At 36.6% G+C, this 15,828-nt stretch overlaps 1 protein-coding gene across 1 annotated transcript in view; it reads left to right on the top strand.

The window, feature by feature from the left end:
* LOC129269483 (transient receptor potential cation channel subfamily A member 1-like) overlaps window positions 1-12,876 on the top strand; it is a 44,288-nt gene extending 31,412 nt beyond the window's left edge. Inside the window, exons 22-27 of the mRNA XM_054906986.2 lie at window positions 4,011-4,079; window positions 4,724-4,900; window positions 5,787-5,855; window positions 6,665-6,778; window positions 8,196-8,296; window positions 9,144-12,876. Of these exons, the coding sequence (XP_054762961.2) occupies window positions 4,011-4,079; window positions 4,724-4,900; window positions 5,787-5,855; window positions 6,665-6,778; window positions 8,196-8,296; window positions 9,144-9,315 (702 nt within the window). The 3' untranslated portion in view covers window positions 9,316-12,876. The remainder of the gene's footprint in view (window positions 1-4,010; window positions 4,080-4,723; window positions 4,901-5,786; window positions 5,856-6,664; window positions 6,779-8,195; window positions 8,297-9,143) is intronic.
* The last annotated feature ends 2,952 nt before the right edge of the window (window positions 12,877-15,828 follow it).

Below are 15,828 nucleotides of genomic sequence, written 5' to 3'. Positions count from 1 at the left end.
AACTTCTGTAAGATGACGACGAGATAATATGAGATGGTGCCGAGTTTCTGTAAGATGATAAAGAAATAATGTCACATGGTGCCAAGCTTCTGTAAGATGATGAGATAATGTGATATGATGCCGAGCTTCTATAAGATGATGACGAGATAATGTCCGATGATGCCAACCTTCTGTTAGATGATGACGAGATGATCTGAGATGGTGCCGAGCTTCTGTAAGATGATGACGAGATAATGTCCGATGATGCCAAGCTTCTGTAAGATGATGAGATAATGTGAGATGGTGCCGAGCTTCTGTAAGATGATGACGAGATGATTCAGATTGTGCCGAGCTTCTGTTAGATGATGACTAGATGATGTGAGATGGTGCCGAGATTCTGTAAGATGATGACGAGATAATTCAGATTGTGCCAAGCTTCTGTAAGATGGTGACGAGATGATGTAAGATGGTGCCGAGCTTCTGTAAGATGGTGACGAGATAATGGGAGATGTAGCCGAGCTTTTGTAAGATGATGACGAGATGATCCGGATTGTGCCGAGCTTCTGTTAGATGATGACAAGATGATGTGAGATGGTGCCGAGCTTCTGTAAGATGGTGACGAGATAATTCAGATTGTGCCGAGCTTCTGTAAGATGATGAGATAATGTGAGATGGTGCCGAGCTTCTGTAAGATGATGACGAGATGATTCAGATTGTGCTGAGCTTCTGTTAGATGATGACTAGATGATCAGAGACGGTGCCGAGTTTTTTTGTCTCACCTGCATAGCAGAGTGAGACTATAGGCGCCGCTTTTCCGACGGCGACGGCGACGGCGGCGGCGACGGCGGCGGCGGCGGCGGCGTCAACACCAAATCTTAACCTGAGGTTAAGTTTTTGAAATGACAGCATAACTTAGAAAGTATATGGACCTAGTTCATGAAACTTGGCCATAAGGTTAATCAAGTATTACTGAACATCCTGCCTGAGTTTCATGTCACATGACCAAGGTCAAAGGTCATTTAGGGTCAATGAACTTAGACCATGTTGGGGGAATCAACATCAAAATCTTAACCTAAGGTTAAGTTTTTGAAATGTCATCATAACTTAGAAAATATATGGACCTAGTTCATGAAACTTATACATAAGGTTAATCAAGTATCAATGAACATCCTGCTTGAGTTTCACATCACATGACCAAGGTCAAAGGTCATTTAGGGTCAATGAACTTTGGCCGAATTGGGGGTATATGTTGAATTACCATCATAACTTTGAAAGTTTATGGATCTGATTCATGAAACTTGGACATAATAGTAATCAAGTATTACTGAACATCGTGTGCAAGTTTCAGGTCACATGATCAAGGTCAAAGGTCATTTAGGGTCAATGAACTTTGGCCAAATTGGGGTATTTGTTGAATTACAGCCATAAATTTGAAAGTGTGTTGGTCTAGTTCATAAAACTTGGACATAATAGTAATCAAGTATCACTGAACATCCTGTGCAAGTTTCAGGTCACATGATCAAGGTCAAAGGTCATGTTAAGGTCAAAGAACTTTGGCCACGTTGGGGGTATTTGTTGAATTGCCATCATATCTCTATAAGTGTATTGGTCTAGTTCATAAAACGTGGAAATAAGAGTAACCAAGTATCACTGAACATCTTGTGCGAGTTATAGTAGTTTTCAAAATCAGCACTGCTGCTATATTGAATCGCGTGATGCAGGTGAGACGGCCAGAGGCATTCCACTTGTTTTAAGATGATGACGAGATGATGTCAGATGATGCCGAACTTCTGTAAGATGGTAACGAGATAATATGAGATGGTGCCGAGCTTCTGTAAGATGATAAAGAAATAATGTCACATGGTGCCAAGCTTCTGTAAGATGATGAGATAATGTGAGATGGTGCCGAGCTTCTATAAGATGATGACGAGATAATGTCCGATGATGCCAAGCTTCTGTTAGATGATGACGAGATGATCTGAGATGGTGCCGAGCTTCTATAAGATGATGACGAGATAATGTCCGATGATGCCAAGCTTCTGTTAGATGATGACGAGATGATCTAAGATGGTGCCGAACTTCTGTAAGATGATGACGAGATGATTCAGATTGTGCCGAGCTTCTGTTAGATGATGACTAGATGATGTGAGATGGTGCCGAGCTTCTGTAAGATGGTGACGAGATAATTCAGATTGTGCCGAGCTTCTGTAAGATGATGAGATAATGTGAGATGGTGCCGAGCTTCTGTAAGATGATGACGAGATGATTCAGATTGTGCCGAGCTTCTGTTAGATGATGACTAGATGATGTGAGATGGTGACGAGCTTCTGTAAGATGGTGACGAGATGATGTAAGATGGTGCCGAACTTTTGTAAGATGATGACGAGATGATGTCAGATGGTTGCGGAGCTTCTTTAAGATGGTGAAGAAATAATGTAAGATGTTGTCGAGCTTCTGTAAGATGGTGACGAAATAATTTCAGATGGTGCCAAACTTCTGTAAGATGATGAGATAATGTGAGATGGTGCCGAGCTTCTGTAAGATGATTAGGAGATAATGTCAGATGGTGCCAAGCTTCTGTAAGATGATGACGAGATGATCTGAGATGGTGCCAAGCTTCAGTAAGATGATGAGATAATGTGAGATGGTGCCGAGCTTCTGTGAGATTATGACGAGATGATCAGAGACGGTGCCGAGTTTTTTTAAGATGATGACGAGATGATGTCAGATGGTGCCGAACTTCTGTAACATGGTGACGAGATAATATGAGATGGTGCCGAGCTTCTGTGAGATTATGACGAGATGATCAGAGACGGTGCCGAGTTTTTTTAAGATGATGACGAGATGATGTCAGATGGTGCCGAACTTCTGTAACATGGTGACGAGATAATATGAGATGGTGCCGAGCTTCTGTAAGATGGTGACGAGGTGAGGTGAGATGGTGCCGAGCTTCTGTTAGATGATGACGAGATGATGTGAGATGGTGCCGAGCTTCTCTAAGATGGTGACGAGATAATGTAAGATGGTGTCGAACCTCTGTAAGATGACGACGAGATAATATGAGATGGTGCCGAGTTTCTGTAAGATGATGAAGAAATAATGTCTCATGGTGCCAAGCTTCTGTAAGATGATGACGAGATAATGTCCGATGATGCCAAGCTTATGTTAGATGATGACGAGATGATCTGAGATGGTGCCGAGCTTCTGCAAGATGATGACGAGATGATTCAGATTGTGCCGAGCTTCTGTAAGATGATGAGATAAAGTGAGATGGTGCCGAGCTTCTGTAAGATGTTGACGAGATAATTCAGATGGTGCCAAACTTCTGTAAGATGATGAGATAATGTGAGATGGTGCCGAGCTTCTGTAAGATGATTAGGAGATAATGTCAGATGATGCCAAGCTTCTGTAAGATGATGACGAGATGATCTGAGATGGTGCAAAGCTTTTGTAAGATGATGAGATAATGTGAGATGGTGCCGAGCTTCTGTAAGATGATGATGAAATAATGTCAGATGATGCCAAGCTTCTGTGAGATGATGACGAGCTGATCAGAGACGGTGCCAAGTTGTTTTAAGATGGTGATGAGATAATTCAGATGGTGCCGAGCTTCTTTAAGATGATGAGGTAATGTGAGATGGTGCCGAGCTTCTGTAAGATGAAGACGAGATAATGTCAGATGGTGCAGAAATTCTGTAAGAAGGTGACAAGATAATGAGAGATGGTGCCGAGCTTATGTAGAATTGTGACGAACTTAGATGAGATGACTCCGACGTTTTGTAAGATGATGACGAGAAAATGTGAACTGGTACTGAGCTTCTGTAATATGATGACAAGACGATGTGAAATGTGCCGAGCTCATGCGATATCAACTTCGATAACATTTCAATAAGCGGCAGCTTCCATCATTATCTAAATGGGAGCTCCGGGAAGAGTAAACATAAAACAAATCAAATTTACCGTTTTTTATTATCAGCAGCTGTACCTTTTCAGCCTTTTTTATGCAATTCAACATATTTTGTTTTTAACAGGCCATGTCCGTGTACATCATGTTTGTAGTATCTTTCTCTGTCACCTTCGAGATCTGCCTCAGGAAAATAGTGAGTAGACCTTCTTCGTTGTATACGATACCTACCAAACGTGTAATTGAAAACTTAAAAAGCACATCATAGTACGAGCAAACATATGCACTTCTTTTTTCATGATAAGAATACCAAGAATTCAGTTTCTGCCAATATAGGAATGAAATATGCGATGACTCTACATATGATTTATATGAATTATTTTGAAATTAATTGCGCGTCTGTTGGGCTCGAATAATTAGAAATTAACATTTCTGAACATAATAAGCATTATCAATTCCAAAGTATGGGTATGCACGTGTCTATTTTCGTAAGTTCATGATTGATATCAATCGACTATTAGAATAAAAATAAGTAGATTAATCAATATGACACATAAGAAATCAAATCTAGGCATATCCAGTGTCACATGTAGATGGTATGAGAATAACCACCGCTTTAATATCCTGACGAAAAAATCACCCTTGTCACCTATCGTACACCTTTTCATAGAGATGTTTCATCAAAAAAGAAAAGTTAAATAGTTAATAAAAGTAATAACAAAGTAAACAAATTGCATCATTGCATCTGCGAGTATTCAGCGGAATTTCCATTTCGATCGTGATTACAATAGATCTGTCCGTATGCGATTTAAATATCTTACTTTCTTTAACTCTATGTAGTACCGATTTTCCGACAATACATATTCATTCCTGAGCGTGATCACGATGATGTTGGGCGAGTTTAACAAGGACGATATTTTCAACGAAGATGTTTCTCTCAAACCTTACGGCGTCACAGTCTACATCCTCTTCCTCGCTTTCCTATTCCTCATGCCTATGGTTCTCAATAATCTCACGGTAAGTAGCATCCGGATATTAAAGAAAGGGTGATATTAGTCCCAAATAGTACCAATAAAAAGGATTAAACGTCAAACGAGATAGGATTCGTATTAATCTATATTAAGGTTGTGGTTTGCTATCGTTATATCATCTATTCCTCTATTAGTTCATTGTAATATCTGACAGGCGTTTATTGGTTTATTTTTCTTGTTTATGAATTATGTATATAATTACGTATTATTTCATCTTTATACTAATGTATCTTTTCACTTATTTTCTCCGCTGATCTGTTTTTAATTAATGTTAACTTTTTACATTATTTTTTGTCAATTCATTCATTCATTCATTCATTTATCCATCCATTCATTCATTTTTGTCACTTCCCCACCGTTTTAATCTTAAAAGTATGTTTGCAGTTGGTTTGACTAAGTTTTACTCGTAGGTTATCTATAACTTTATTCTGTAACTTATGTTGGTTGGTGATACCAACTACTGGATAAACTTCTAACATTGTATTGTACAATTTGGAATGAAATTATTTGGGATGATAATAAGGTGATGATGATAATGTTAGAGGTTTTAAATTCGACAAGGCGCTGAAATGCCCTTATGCTATTTGCTGGTTAGAGTACCCCTTCTTTTGTCTCTTTTGATTACAAATAATCAAGCAAATCAACGAGAACCGCCCTCAACAGTGGATATTAAATATCAAAAGGTTAAAGCAAGATGGATATAAATATCACCATCAGAGCCAAGCAGGATAAAGTATGTAAAACCTTTTGTTAAACATTTTTCTGTCTATACAGTATGAACGTAGGCTTGTTGATTTTTTCAGAGTCGCATTACATATCAATAATTGAAACTAAAAAAAGAATACATTTTACTTTTAATTATATCTGTATAGATTGGTATTGCAGTTGGAGATATTGATGAGATTCAGAAGAAGGCATTTATCAAGAGGAATTCTATTCAGGTAAAGTTAAATGTTTTGTTTTATTGTGTGCAAATTCCCTTGTGTTGGGGAGAGGCATTTGTTTTTATTATGTTGTTGGTTCAACATACCTACTTTTGCGATCGGCAATCTGCAGTACCTTACAATAATCAACCACGAAAACCAAATAGAATATAGGCAAATAATTATTTAGACGAAATTCTGAAAGCTACGTTTTGACCGCCAAATTTAACAAAATGCCATCTGAGGTGTGGTTTAGATCTATTTCAATCGTTAGAAGACGCACTAAAACCGGCTCGATCGCTTTGCTCCTTTGCTTAAAAATACAAAATCGTGAGTATTTGACGTAACCTTGCTCCTAGACGTCAATTTTTATGAAGAACCATGATTAATATGATTATAGTTTGTACGGGTCTCGTTTCTGTGTCAAAGATTTTTGCAATATTTGCAACATGTCAAAGTTCAAGCATCATCCATTTAAAAGGTTGGAGTTTGTTCACCGAAAAGTTGTAATAGTTTGTTCACCGAAAAGTTGTAATAATTATTCATTCAATAATTTTCTCATGTATCCATTAATCCATTTGAGCTTTTTGTTATTCAGATATATTCATTCATTTCTTAAAATCATTCTAACTCTTTCAAGCAAGTTATCGCTTTGACTAGATAGTTGGTGTAACCTCGAATCAAAAGTGGCGTTACTCGAGATTTTACCATCAGATCTACACCATCTCTTTACAAAATGGGCCTTCTTGGCATCCAATAAATAACGATTGCAATATTCATTCAATCGTTATTTACATTTTTTTTTTATTTGACTGGTATTCTCTTAGGCTGACTATGTATATCATCTTGAAGGAAAGTTTCCTCTTTGGCTTCAGAGATTTCTCTATCAACCTGAATTCATGATCAAAGTCACAAAGAACAAAGTGCGATTCCTACAGTGGGTAAGCCAGGGTAATTCAGACGTTGATATTGACGGTGATAAAGGTGATGGTGGTGATGGCAGCGGTGATGGGGATGATGATGATGATGATGATGATGATGATGATGATGATGATGGTGGTGATGATGATGATGATGATGATGATGATGATGATGATGATGATGATGATGGTGATGATGATGATGGTGGTGATGATGATGATGATGATGGTGGTGGTTATGTCTGAGGTGATATTGTTGAGCATGATAGTTGTGGTTGTTTCAGCGGTGATGTTGATGATGATGGTTGTGGTGTTGTCAGCGGGGATGTTCATGATAATGATGGTGACGGTGGTGTTCTTGACGATGTTGTTGTTGTTGATGATGATGGTGATGATGATGATGATGCTGATGGTGGTGGTGGTGGTGGTGATTATGACGGTTGTTGTGGTGTCGGCAGCAATGTTGATGATGGTAGTTTTATCGGCGGTGATGTTGATGATTATGGTGATGGTGGTGATGTTGGCAGTGATGATAAAGTTGGTGGCGTGGGCAATGATGTTGTTGAATATGTTGGGAGTGGCGGTGAAGGTTTTGGCAATGGTGTTGTTCTTGTTGTTGATGATGTGGTGGTGGTGTCGACGGTGATGTTTATGAGGATAAAAATAATGCTGCTTTGATGGTGATGATGATGGTGATGATGATAATGATGTTGATGATGATGATGATGATAGTGATGAAGATGATAGTAATGATGACGCTGTTAATTATGATAATGATGAAGATGGTTATAATGGGTAATAATAATAATAATACCAATGCGCCTCGGAATAGATTGTTTCTAGATAGATGGCGCAATACAAATGCCTATTATTGTTATTATTAATGGTCATAATTGTGATTATGTTGGTGGTGATGAAATGAAAATAATTATTAGTATTGGTGATGTGAATAAGGATAATGTGTTAACTATGACAATCTCTCGTGACTCGTGACTTTGAAAATGGAATTGATGATAATGATAGGTAACGAATTATTTTCTGTCAATGAATGCTTTGGAAAGCCAACAATGGAAATTGCGCTCAGTACATTCTAAAATTCCGTCGCTTATTTTTGTTTGAGCATTATTGGCAATAATATCGACTTGTTACGCATGTTATCACGAGTCGTTCAATCATATGTTCCTCGTATCTTTCAATTTCAAATAAAGCATCAAAACAGACCTTATTTTCCAACTGGCCGCTTTGATTTCATTACCATATAAATGTAAAATTACTTATAACAATTTGCCTTCGGACATTTTTTCTGCAAATATGCCATGCCAAGAGCATGTCTTTATCATTGGTTAAGAGATAGCACGTACCGACAGATACTTGCGAAACCAGTCTAAAAAATTAACCACTCAACTTCGTGACTCTTTCAAATTTGTCAACCACGCAGTTCTTTCCTAAAGAAGATGCTGCATTTGTTGAAACGGATGAGAAGTCAGCGCCCCGAAATGCAGAACATGTCTTGGACGAACTTCGAAAGCATAAAGCAATGTAAGTATTCCATCACTTCCGTGACCACAGGTTATAGTCAAACCACAAGTTTAGACCAGAGTTTAAATTAAACCCGATTTGAGAATACGAGCCTATATGCAGACATGTATAACGGAATGGTTCGATAACCTTTTTAAGCTGAGATTTATACCAGAGGCCTTAACGTACTATTATGTTTTTCTTTAAATTCAAGTATATCAATGACAAAGAACATACATATTATATGCCATGACGCAGGCTCGTGCTGCATTAGTACTTTTTGTATAAGTCATATTTCCAAGCTGTAAAAGAGTAAAATCCCAAAATCTCAGGGAACATGATAATGGCCAAATAAATTTTTATTCAAAAGAAGAGTAACAAAATGTTCACTCGGTAATCGATCAAACCAAATTTGAATTTTGGTCCAAGATCTATCACTTTTGAGTGTGACTTGTACTAATGCTCAACTTGATACAGATGTTCATTCGTATAATATCCGTATTTATATAAGGACTGGGATCCCTAACTTGTCTGTATTTCGATTGTTACACACGAGTTAAATTTATCAAATCTAACCCGCAATCGATTAGTCAGTTACCCAAATCACCTAGCGAGTGAAAATCGATGAAGGAATATTGGATTAGATCATTCGATTTCGAGTGGAAATTTACCAAATCATTCTGAGCCGAACGAGTGGAAAATTGACCCCTTTTGATATTTGTAGAGTGGTTTGTTGTCTGCCATTCCCAAAGCGATGTCAAGCTGTACCAAACGCTTTGAACCTTTTTTTCTAATTCTTAATCAAATTATATGTACTAGTCACATGATGAGCTCCGCCATTTTTTCTTTTCAATTTTCTCTTCACCAGGATGTCAACTTTGAAACTGATGATCAAGCAACAAGGTGACATTCTTCGACGGGTAGCTGACAAAGAGGGCGTACTTGCCAAGTCACAGGATTTAGATACTCTTGAAGAACTCTACGATGACCCACCTGATGACCAGGATGATGGAGATAATCCTACATCATCGGTCGTATAGTAGGAAGAGATAGACAGAAGGATAGAATGAAAGAGATTGATCGAAACAAGTTTTTATCTATTTAAAATTTAGAAATAAGACTTTATATTTCACTTGAAATTTTCCTCGTTCTTAAATTGCACAAAGGAAGCGGATTAATTTTACTAAATTGAGCTAAGTCTACTTTGATAAGAGTACCATTCACTTGTAAAAGCACTCCGATTCGTCGAGTGTTAGTGCTAATACTTTAATGTTACCCCGAATAAAGCCAAGATGCCACCCGCCGAAATAACGAATGTTGACATGATCAAGCAAACTGGTTGCCAATTTACTGAGGTGACATGGTTTGAGTTAACCCATCTATCTCATTTCTCCTATGCACCTGTTAGTCCGTAATTTTACTGTTAACGTCTCATCCTGCACGCTTATTAAATGCGGCGGAGTCTGTGGGAACCTTTCATTTTCATGTCGCTGATTTGAAAATTCTTAAGAAATCTTTATCCTGGAACCACTGACTTCTTCAACGGCAGCTACCATGGTAGCCTTGAAAAAAAAAGAATTTAGAATCAAAGGAAGGTACCATAACGAGCAAAATTACGATCAGTCGTAGTTTTGTGCATCGAAAAATTTAGTTATCATATAAACAAACAATTTAAACAAGCCTAAAAAAGATCCATGGTCAAAATGTCCAATATATCAGCGAATTTGTCCGACCTCAATAAAGGGGGGAAATTGTAAAGTCAACCATAATTCCTATACGTTTCAACTAATGATAATGGTAATGTTGGCAGTTAAATTTAACATTAATCTTTACCAATATTGTCTGTCGGGGTCGTATTTACCCGTCACAGCAGTTATGCATGGGAACTGCGGTAATGTTTTAGGAACGGATACTAAATTGAAACATAATTTTTTAGAATGTTCATACGTGTCATTATTGCTCGATTTGCGAAAAGCTCGCTTGAAAATCAAAATCGTTATTCTTATCATTGCCATGGTTATTATTGATATAAGTTTGAAATGTTACAGTTTTTTCCAGACCTCAAAGAACATTTAGATCTCAATCAATTGTTCAAAATACTTGTGGTTCTAACCACTATTACCATATGGTACTTTTAAAGAATAGTTTAAACATGATAACCAGAAATATATGAAGTGGTATCTATTTAAATTTTAGAAGACTTATTTTTTAAATTATTTTTAAAGTGACAATATGAATTAAAACGCCTTGATTATACAGAATGCAATGTAGGCCTACTTATATTTCAAAAATGTTATTGTCCGACAGCTCTTTTTGTCACCAGCTGGGCATTGGTGAAGTGCTTCATAACTCTGCAACATTCTTTTTAAATCTCCTCATATTTTAATCCTGCTGACTTCGCACACAATGTGTAAACTGAGCCTTGTTGTTGAGATGACTGAACAAGCCTCGATCGAACACATTCTTGTGCACTACTATTTAACAAATTATGTATTCACAAATGAATATTTCATGCAAACTTCAACTGTATTTGCAGTCTACAAATTTGTTTGTATTTTATTCTTAAGTTTATGTACTCACATCGCACACCTAATGTTGATAGAATATATAGCACAAGTATATGGAAAAAAATAAGGAAACGGGTTATGCTTTTTATGACATCACGTGAAGGGAAATAAGATTTCTTGCTATTTTACAGAGTTTTCGGACAAAATTCTCATTTTAGTCAGGGGCCTTAGGCCCATAATTTGAAGTTTTGGGGACAGAGTTTACAAAAGCACCAAACTTTCCCTATGTCACTATTAGGTCAATAGCTTCATTTTTTCCCACAGAACATGGTATTGAAAATTGCATCTTCATGCAAAAATATGCTAATTTATGTAAATTAGCAGTAATTTATGCATGAAGCCATATGCCAGTAGGAATTAATTAATAAAAGTAAATAAAGAGATACCAAACTTTAGGAAAGTCTCTTTCAGGTCAATAGCTTTAAATTTCCTTATCAAACATGATATTGAAAATTGTGTCTTCATGCAAAAATATGCTAATTTATGTAAATTAGCAGTAATTTATACATGAAGCCATATGCCAATAGGAATTAATTAATAGAAGTAAATAAAGAGATACCAAACTTTAGGAAAGTCTCTTTCAGGTCAATAACTTTAAATTTCCTTCTCAAACATGATATTGAAAATTGTGTCTTCATGCAAAAATATGTTAATTTATGTAAATTAGCAATTAATTTATGCATGAATAGTGAAAATTAGTATAAAGGAATAAAAAGAAACCAAACTCAAAGAAAATCTCTATCAGATCAAGAGTTTTAATTTTCCCTATCAAAGGTGCTATTGAAAGTCCCGTCTTCATGCAAAATATGCTAATTTATGTAAATTAGCAATTATTTTATACATGTATGTATAAATTATCCCATTCCAATGGGTATTAACAGTGGAAAAGGGGCCAAGCATTAATTTGAAGTACCTCTATCAACTCAAAAGCTTTAATTTTACCAGCAAAACATGCTATTGAAAATCCTGTTTCCATGCAAAAGTGTGTTATATTATGTAAATTAACAATAATTTATGTATGAAGCTGTATTCCAATGACTAAGCAAATATTACAGTGAAAAGAGGCCGAAATTTGGAAGAAACCTGTATCCAGAATTCAGCCGAATGTGACCCGATATCTCTGATTACAGCCGAACGATGGCCTGATTGTGGACCCGAACCAGAACGAATGTGCTGAGCTCGGACGGTTCGGGACAGTTATGCCCAGAATGATACAAATAGGTCCGAATCTGCCCAGAATCTCCAAATGCCTCCCCTAATCCAACCGAATGTCACCCAAATACATCCCAAATCTGGCCCGAATGAAATTTGTTGTGGTCACATTCGGGAGTATTCTGGAAGGTATTCGGCTGGTTTTGAACATTTCAAAATGAGCTGAATTCCTCAGCGAATGTTCGCAAATTTTCTCGCATTTACGAAGGCAAAACAGAATATTCCTGAAACCACCCAAATACGTGTTATGGATGGATTCGCAGCTGATTCAGTTCCGTTCTAACCCTAGCTTTAAGCAAGGGTTACACCAAAAATTTTGCCCAGAATGGCCTGGACTCGGTACTTATTCGTCTCCGATTCGGGGAGCTCCCGGAATCTATTTGGAAGGATCCAGGACTATTCTGTTCTCCCTCTCCCTATACGAGAACATTCGGGAACATTCGTGAAGGGATTCTGCTTGTCTTGAAATGTTAAAAACCAGCCGAATATCCTCCAAAATACTCCCGAATGTGGCCACGACAAATTTTATTCGAGCCACATTCGGGATGTATTCGGATGGAATTCGGTTGAATTACGGGAGGCATTTGGACAATTATTTTGGGAAGTCAATAATGCTCTGATTCGGGACCTATTCCAGACCAATTCGACTCTGATTCGGTCTTAAATTGATTGGGAGAATTTGGTTTTGGTGTTACCCTAGTTTTAGTGATAGAGATCAATTCATAAGCCAATAAAGAAAAATCACTGAAATTATTCAGGTCACCGTCAACAAAGGGACGACAGAAAAAGAAGAATGATCAGGTATCTTTGCTCAAATCTGATGTGTCCCTGTTCTAAAAAATGCACATAATTGTCAGAGGGGCAAACATAAACAGCTTTTTCTGACATTAGAACGATCCATATACCCTCCTCTTTCTGACAGGGGGAAACTCTACTTGGGAAAGAAAGGGGTATGCACAGGATTTATAATTTGCATAAATTTGCATTTTAAACATGATACCCTCCTCTGGTCGCATGGAAAGTCACCATAATGAATGAATTGTGTAACAGTGTCTCATATGCATAGTGTTGTGCTCGTCCCTCTGTTTAAAACCTCGAAATATGATAGTTAATGTGTTTTACACATATTTTCATAAATTTTGCATATATTTGCATTAATTAACATTGAAAATTGATTTTGATTCGGGAACTGTACAGAAATCAATCTAGATTTGATGCCCCATCAAAATAAACCCCCCCCCCCAAAAAAAAAAAAAAAAAAAAAGAATAGGCTTCTAGAAAAGTTTAGGTCTGTACTATACATATACAGTAATTTACGGTGAATAGTGTGATTTTGCATAATTTTGCATAAATTAGCACTTTGAAATAGGATTCCAGTCATTGATATCGAGGCATCCTATCAAGAATTAATGCTTTTGGAACCAGTGACACATGTGGAAAAATAATTGTGATTTTGACAATTCTATATGTCGAGATATGTTTTTGCATATAATTTGCATAAAATTTGCATAAATTAACCTTAAGAATTGATTCATACTCACCAATTTTATAAAAATCGACCTGCAGTTGAATATTTAGCAAAAGAAGACCCAAATACACAAAAATTGGGCATTTGAAAATTATTTATAGTGAGATATGGTGAATTATGAGTTTTTTGCATAAAATTTGCATAAATTAGCATTTTAAAATAGGGTGCCCTTCATCGATTTCGGGGCACCCTATCTAGTATTAATGCTTTTGATACCAGGGACCCACATGCAAAAAATTGCGCTTTTGTAAATTCTGTCCCCAAAATTTTGCTAAGGCCCCTGACTATTTGTATGTTTGCACTTAACAAAATGAGACTGTATAATTCACTATATAATGTCTTTGTTATTCAATTTCAAAAGGAAAATTAACTGCAGTTAAAGTGACTTATAATGTACATATTCATCACGTGAAAACGAGCTCATGTCAATTTTAAACTCCGTACTATTTATCACATGTTAACAAAATGTATTGCATATTTATGTAGATGAAATTGCCGGTGAAATGTGGAATCTAATAAACAGTACTTTTTTCAACGATTACTTTCGGTTTATTTCTTGTGAAATTTACTTCGATTGTGAAATGTGAACCTTTTATCTCCGACAGATTATCGTCTGGCTTTAAGGACTTGTACTGTGCACATTTTTGTCAGAGAGAGAGAGAGAGAGAGAGAGAGAGAAAGACAGACAGACAGACAAACAGAGAGAAATACATATCACCAATCTCATTAATTTCCATTGTTTAAACTCAGTAGATAGCAATGAAGCTAAGAAAAACCCAATTTCAATCCAGATGGATTTTGGTTTAGCCTTCACGGACCAGTGAAAGTTTCTACAATTCAAAATATTCTTAAAGGGGAATCCAACCGAAATAAACAATTTTTCGAGGAAAAAAGAAAAAAAAGACAATTAGATAGGTTGGAGTTTGCACAATAATAAAAGCAACAAGAAAAAAATAATAAGTTGTAAAAATTGGTAATTATTATACATGGATACTTTTAATTGGGTGCATTGGGATGTCATAGTGATGTAAGGCAAATACCGCCTTTCTTCCATTTACTCCTATAATAAGATGACAAAATATTTTTTTCTTCAAAATTTGACTTAAATTATATTTTTCTTTCATGAGGGCATAAACAATTTGCTATTGCTTATATTTTTTACTGCCCCACCCCCAGGGAAATAGATACCGAGGAGAAATCCAACAATTCATGATGATTACGTACAAAGCTTTTGGGAAAGTTGTCCCTAACACTTGTACCCAGTTGTCAATTTGAAATTACATATAGTCTTAGGGATCTCAATTTGTTAACAGCCATAGCCTTATTATTGCTTGTCCGATGTCTGTCAAACTCTCACCATTCTGTTTTACACTTTTCTCCTCTCTCACACATTCTATGACTTAGGTTGGATTCCCCTTAAATAATATCATACCTACTTTGATGCGATGATATCCCCATCCATTAAGTTGATTTATATACTGTTCTACTCATTTATATTAATGTACTTTAAGGGGAAGGGGTATAAAAACATACTCAATTTCAAAACATGCATTATACTGAATTTTTACGGGATTTTTTAGTCTTTACCCCAAAGCTTTTAGTCGATACCTAAGGCTGTGTGTTGGTGGGTATTTCATATTTTACACATTTGGAATTGATAGCCCCCCCCCCCAAAAAAAAAAATCAAGATAAACCATGATTGTTTGATACCACAATTTTACATGATGCCTACCAATGGTATAGGCTGAATCAGATGAAGCAATGTCACAACACAATACTGTAACTTTCCTCTTCTTCCACTCTCGAATTCACCACTTTTCCCTATCCTTATTTTGTGAGTGGCGTTAAGATGGGTGGGGGCTTGTACGTGAGCGCTTGCCCCCCATTTGTCACGAGCAAGAATACAAAAATTGAGAGAAAAGGAAGGAGATAAGGGTGGAATATGATATCATTTGTAAATATTAAAAAACAACTCTCGAAATTTGATTTCGTTTTTGGTAATAATTTTTGCTCGCTCGCAACTTTTTATAAATTTTGCCCGATACGCCATTATCTAGCCCCCTCTTATTTGTTGGCCCACAGTACGCCACTACTCATATATTCTCCTTGCGTCATTGTATTCTGGTGACATAGTATCCTGACATCGATTATCTGAAAGAAGTTTTGGCTGATTGGGTGTGTCCAAAAGACGTTATAATATATTTACGGTGTGTCCCCATAGGATTAGAATGTTTTTTTTTCAATTA

Source organism: Lytechinus pictus, chromosome 10, assembly GCF_037042905.1.
Source record: "Lytechinus pictus isolate F3 Inbred chromosome 10, Lp3.0, whole genome shotgun sequence".
Classification (NCBI taxonomy): Eukaryota; Metazoa; Echinodermata; class Echinoidea; order Temnopleuroida; family Toxopneustidae; genus Lytechinus; species Lytechinus pictus.
The sequence above is the reverse complement of the archived record's forward strand: the minus strand, read 5'-3'. Positions and strand labels throughout refer to the sequence as shown.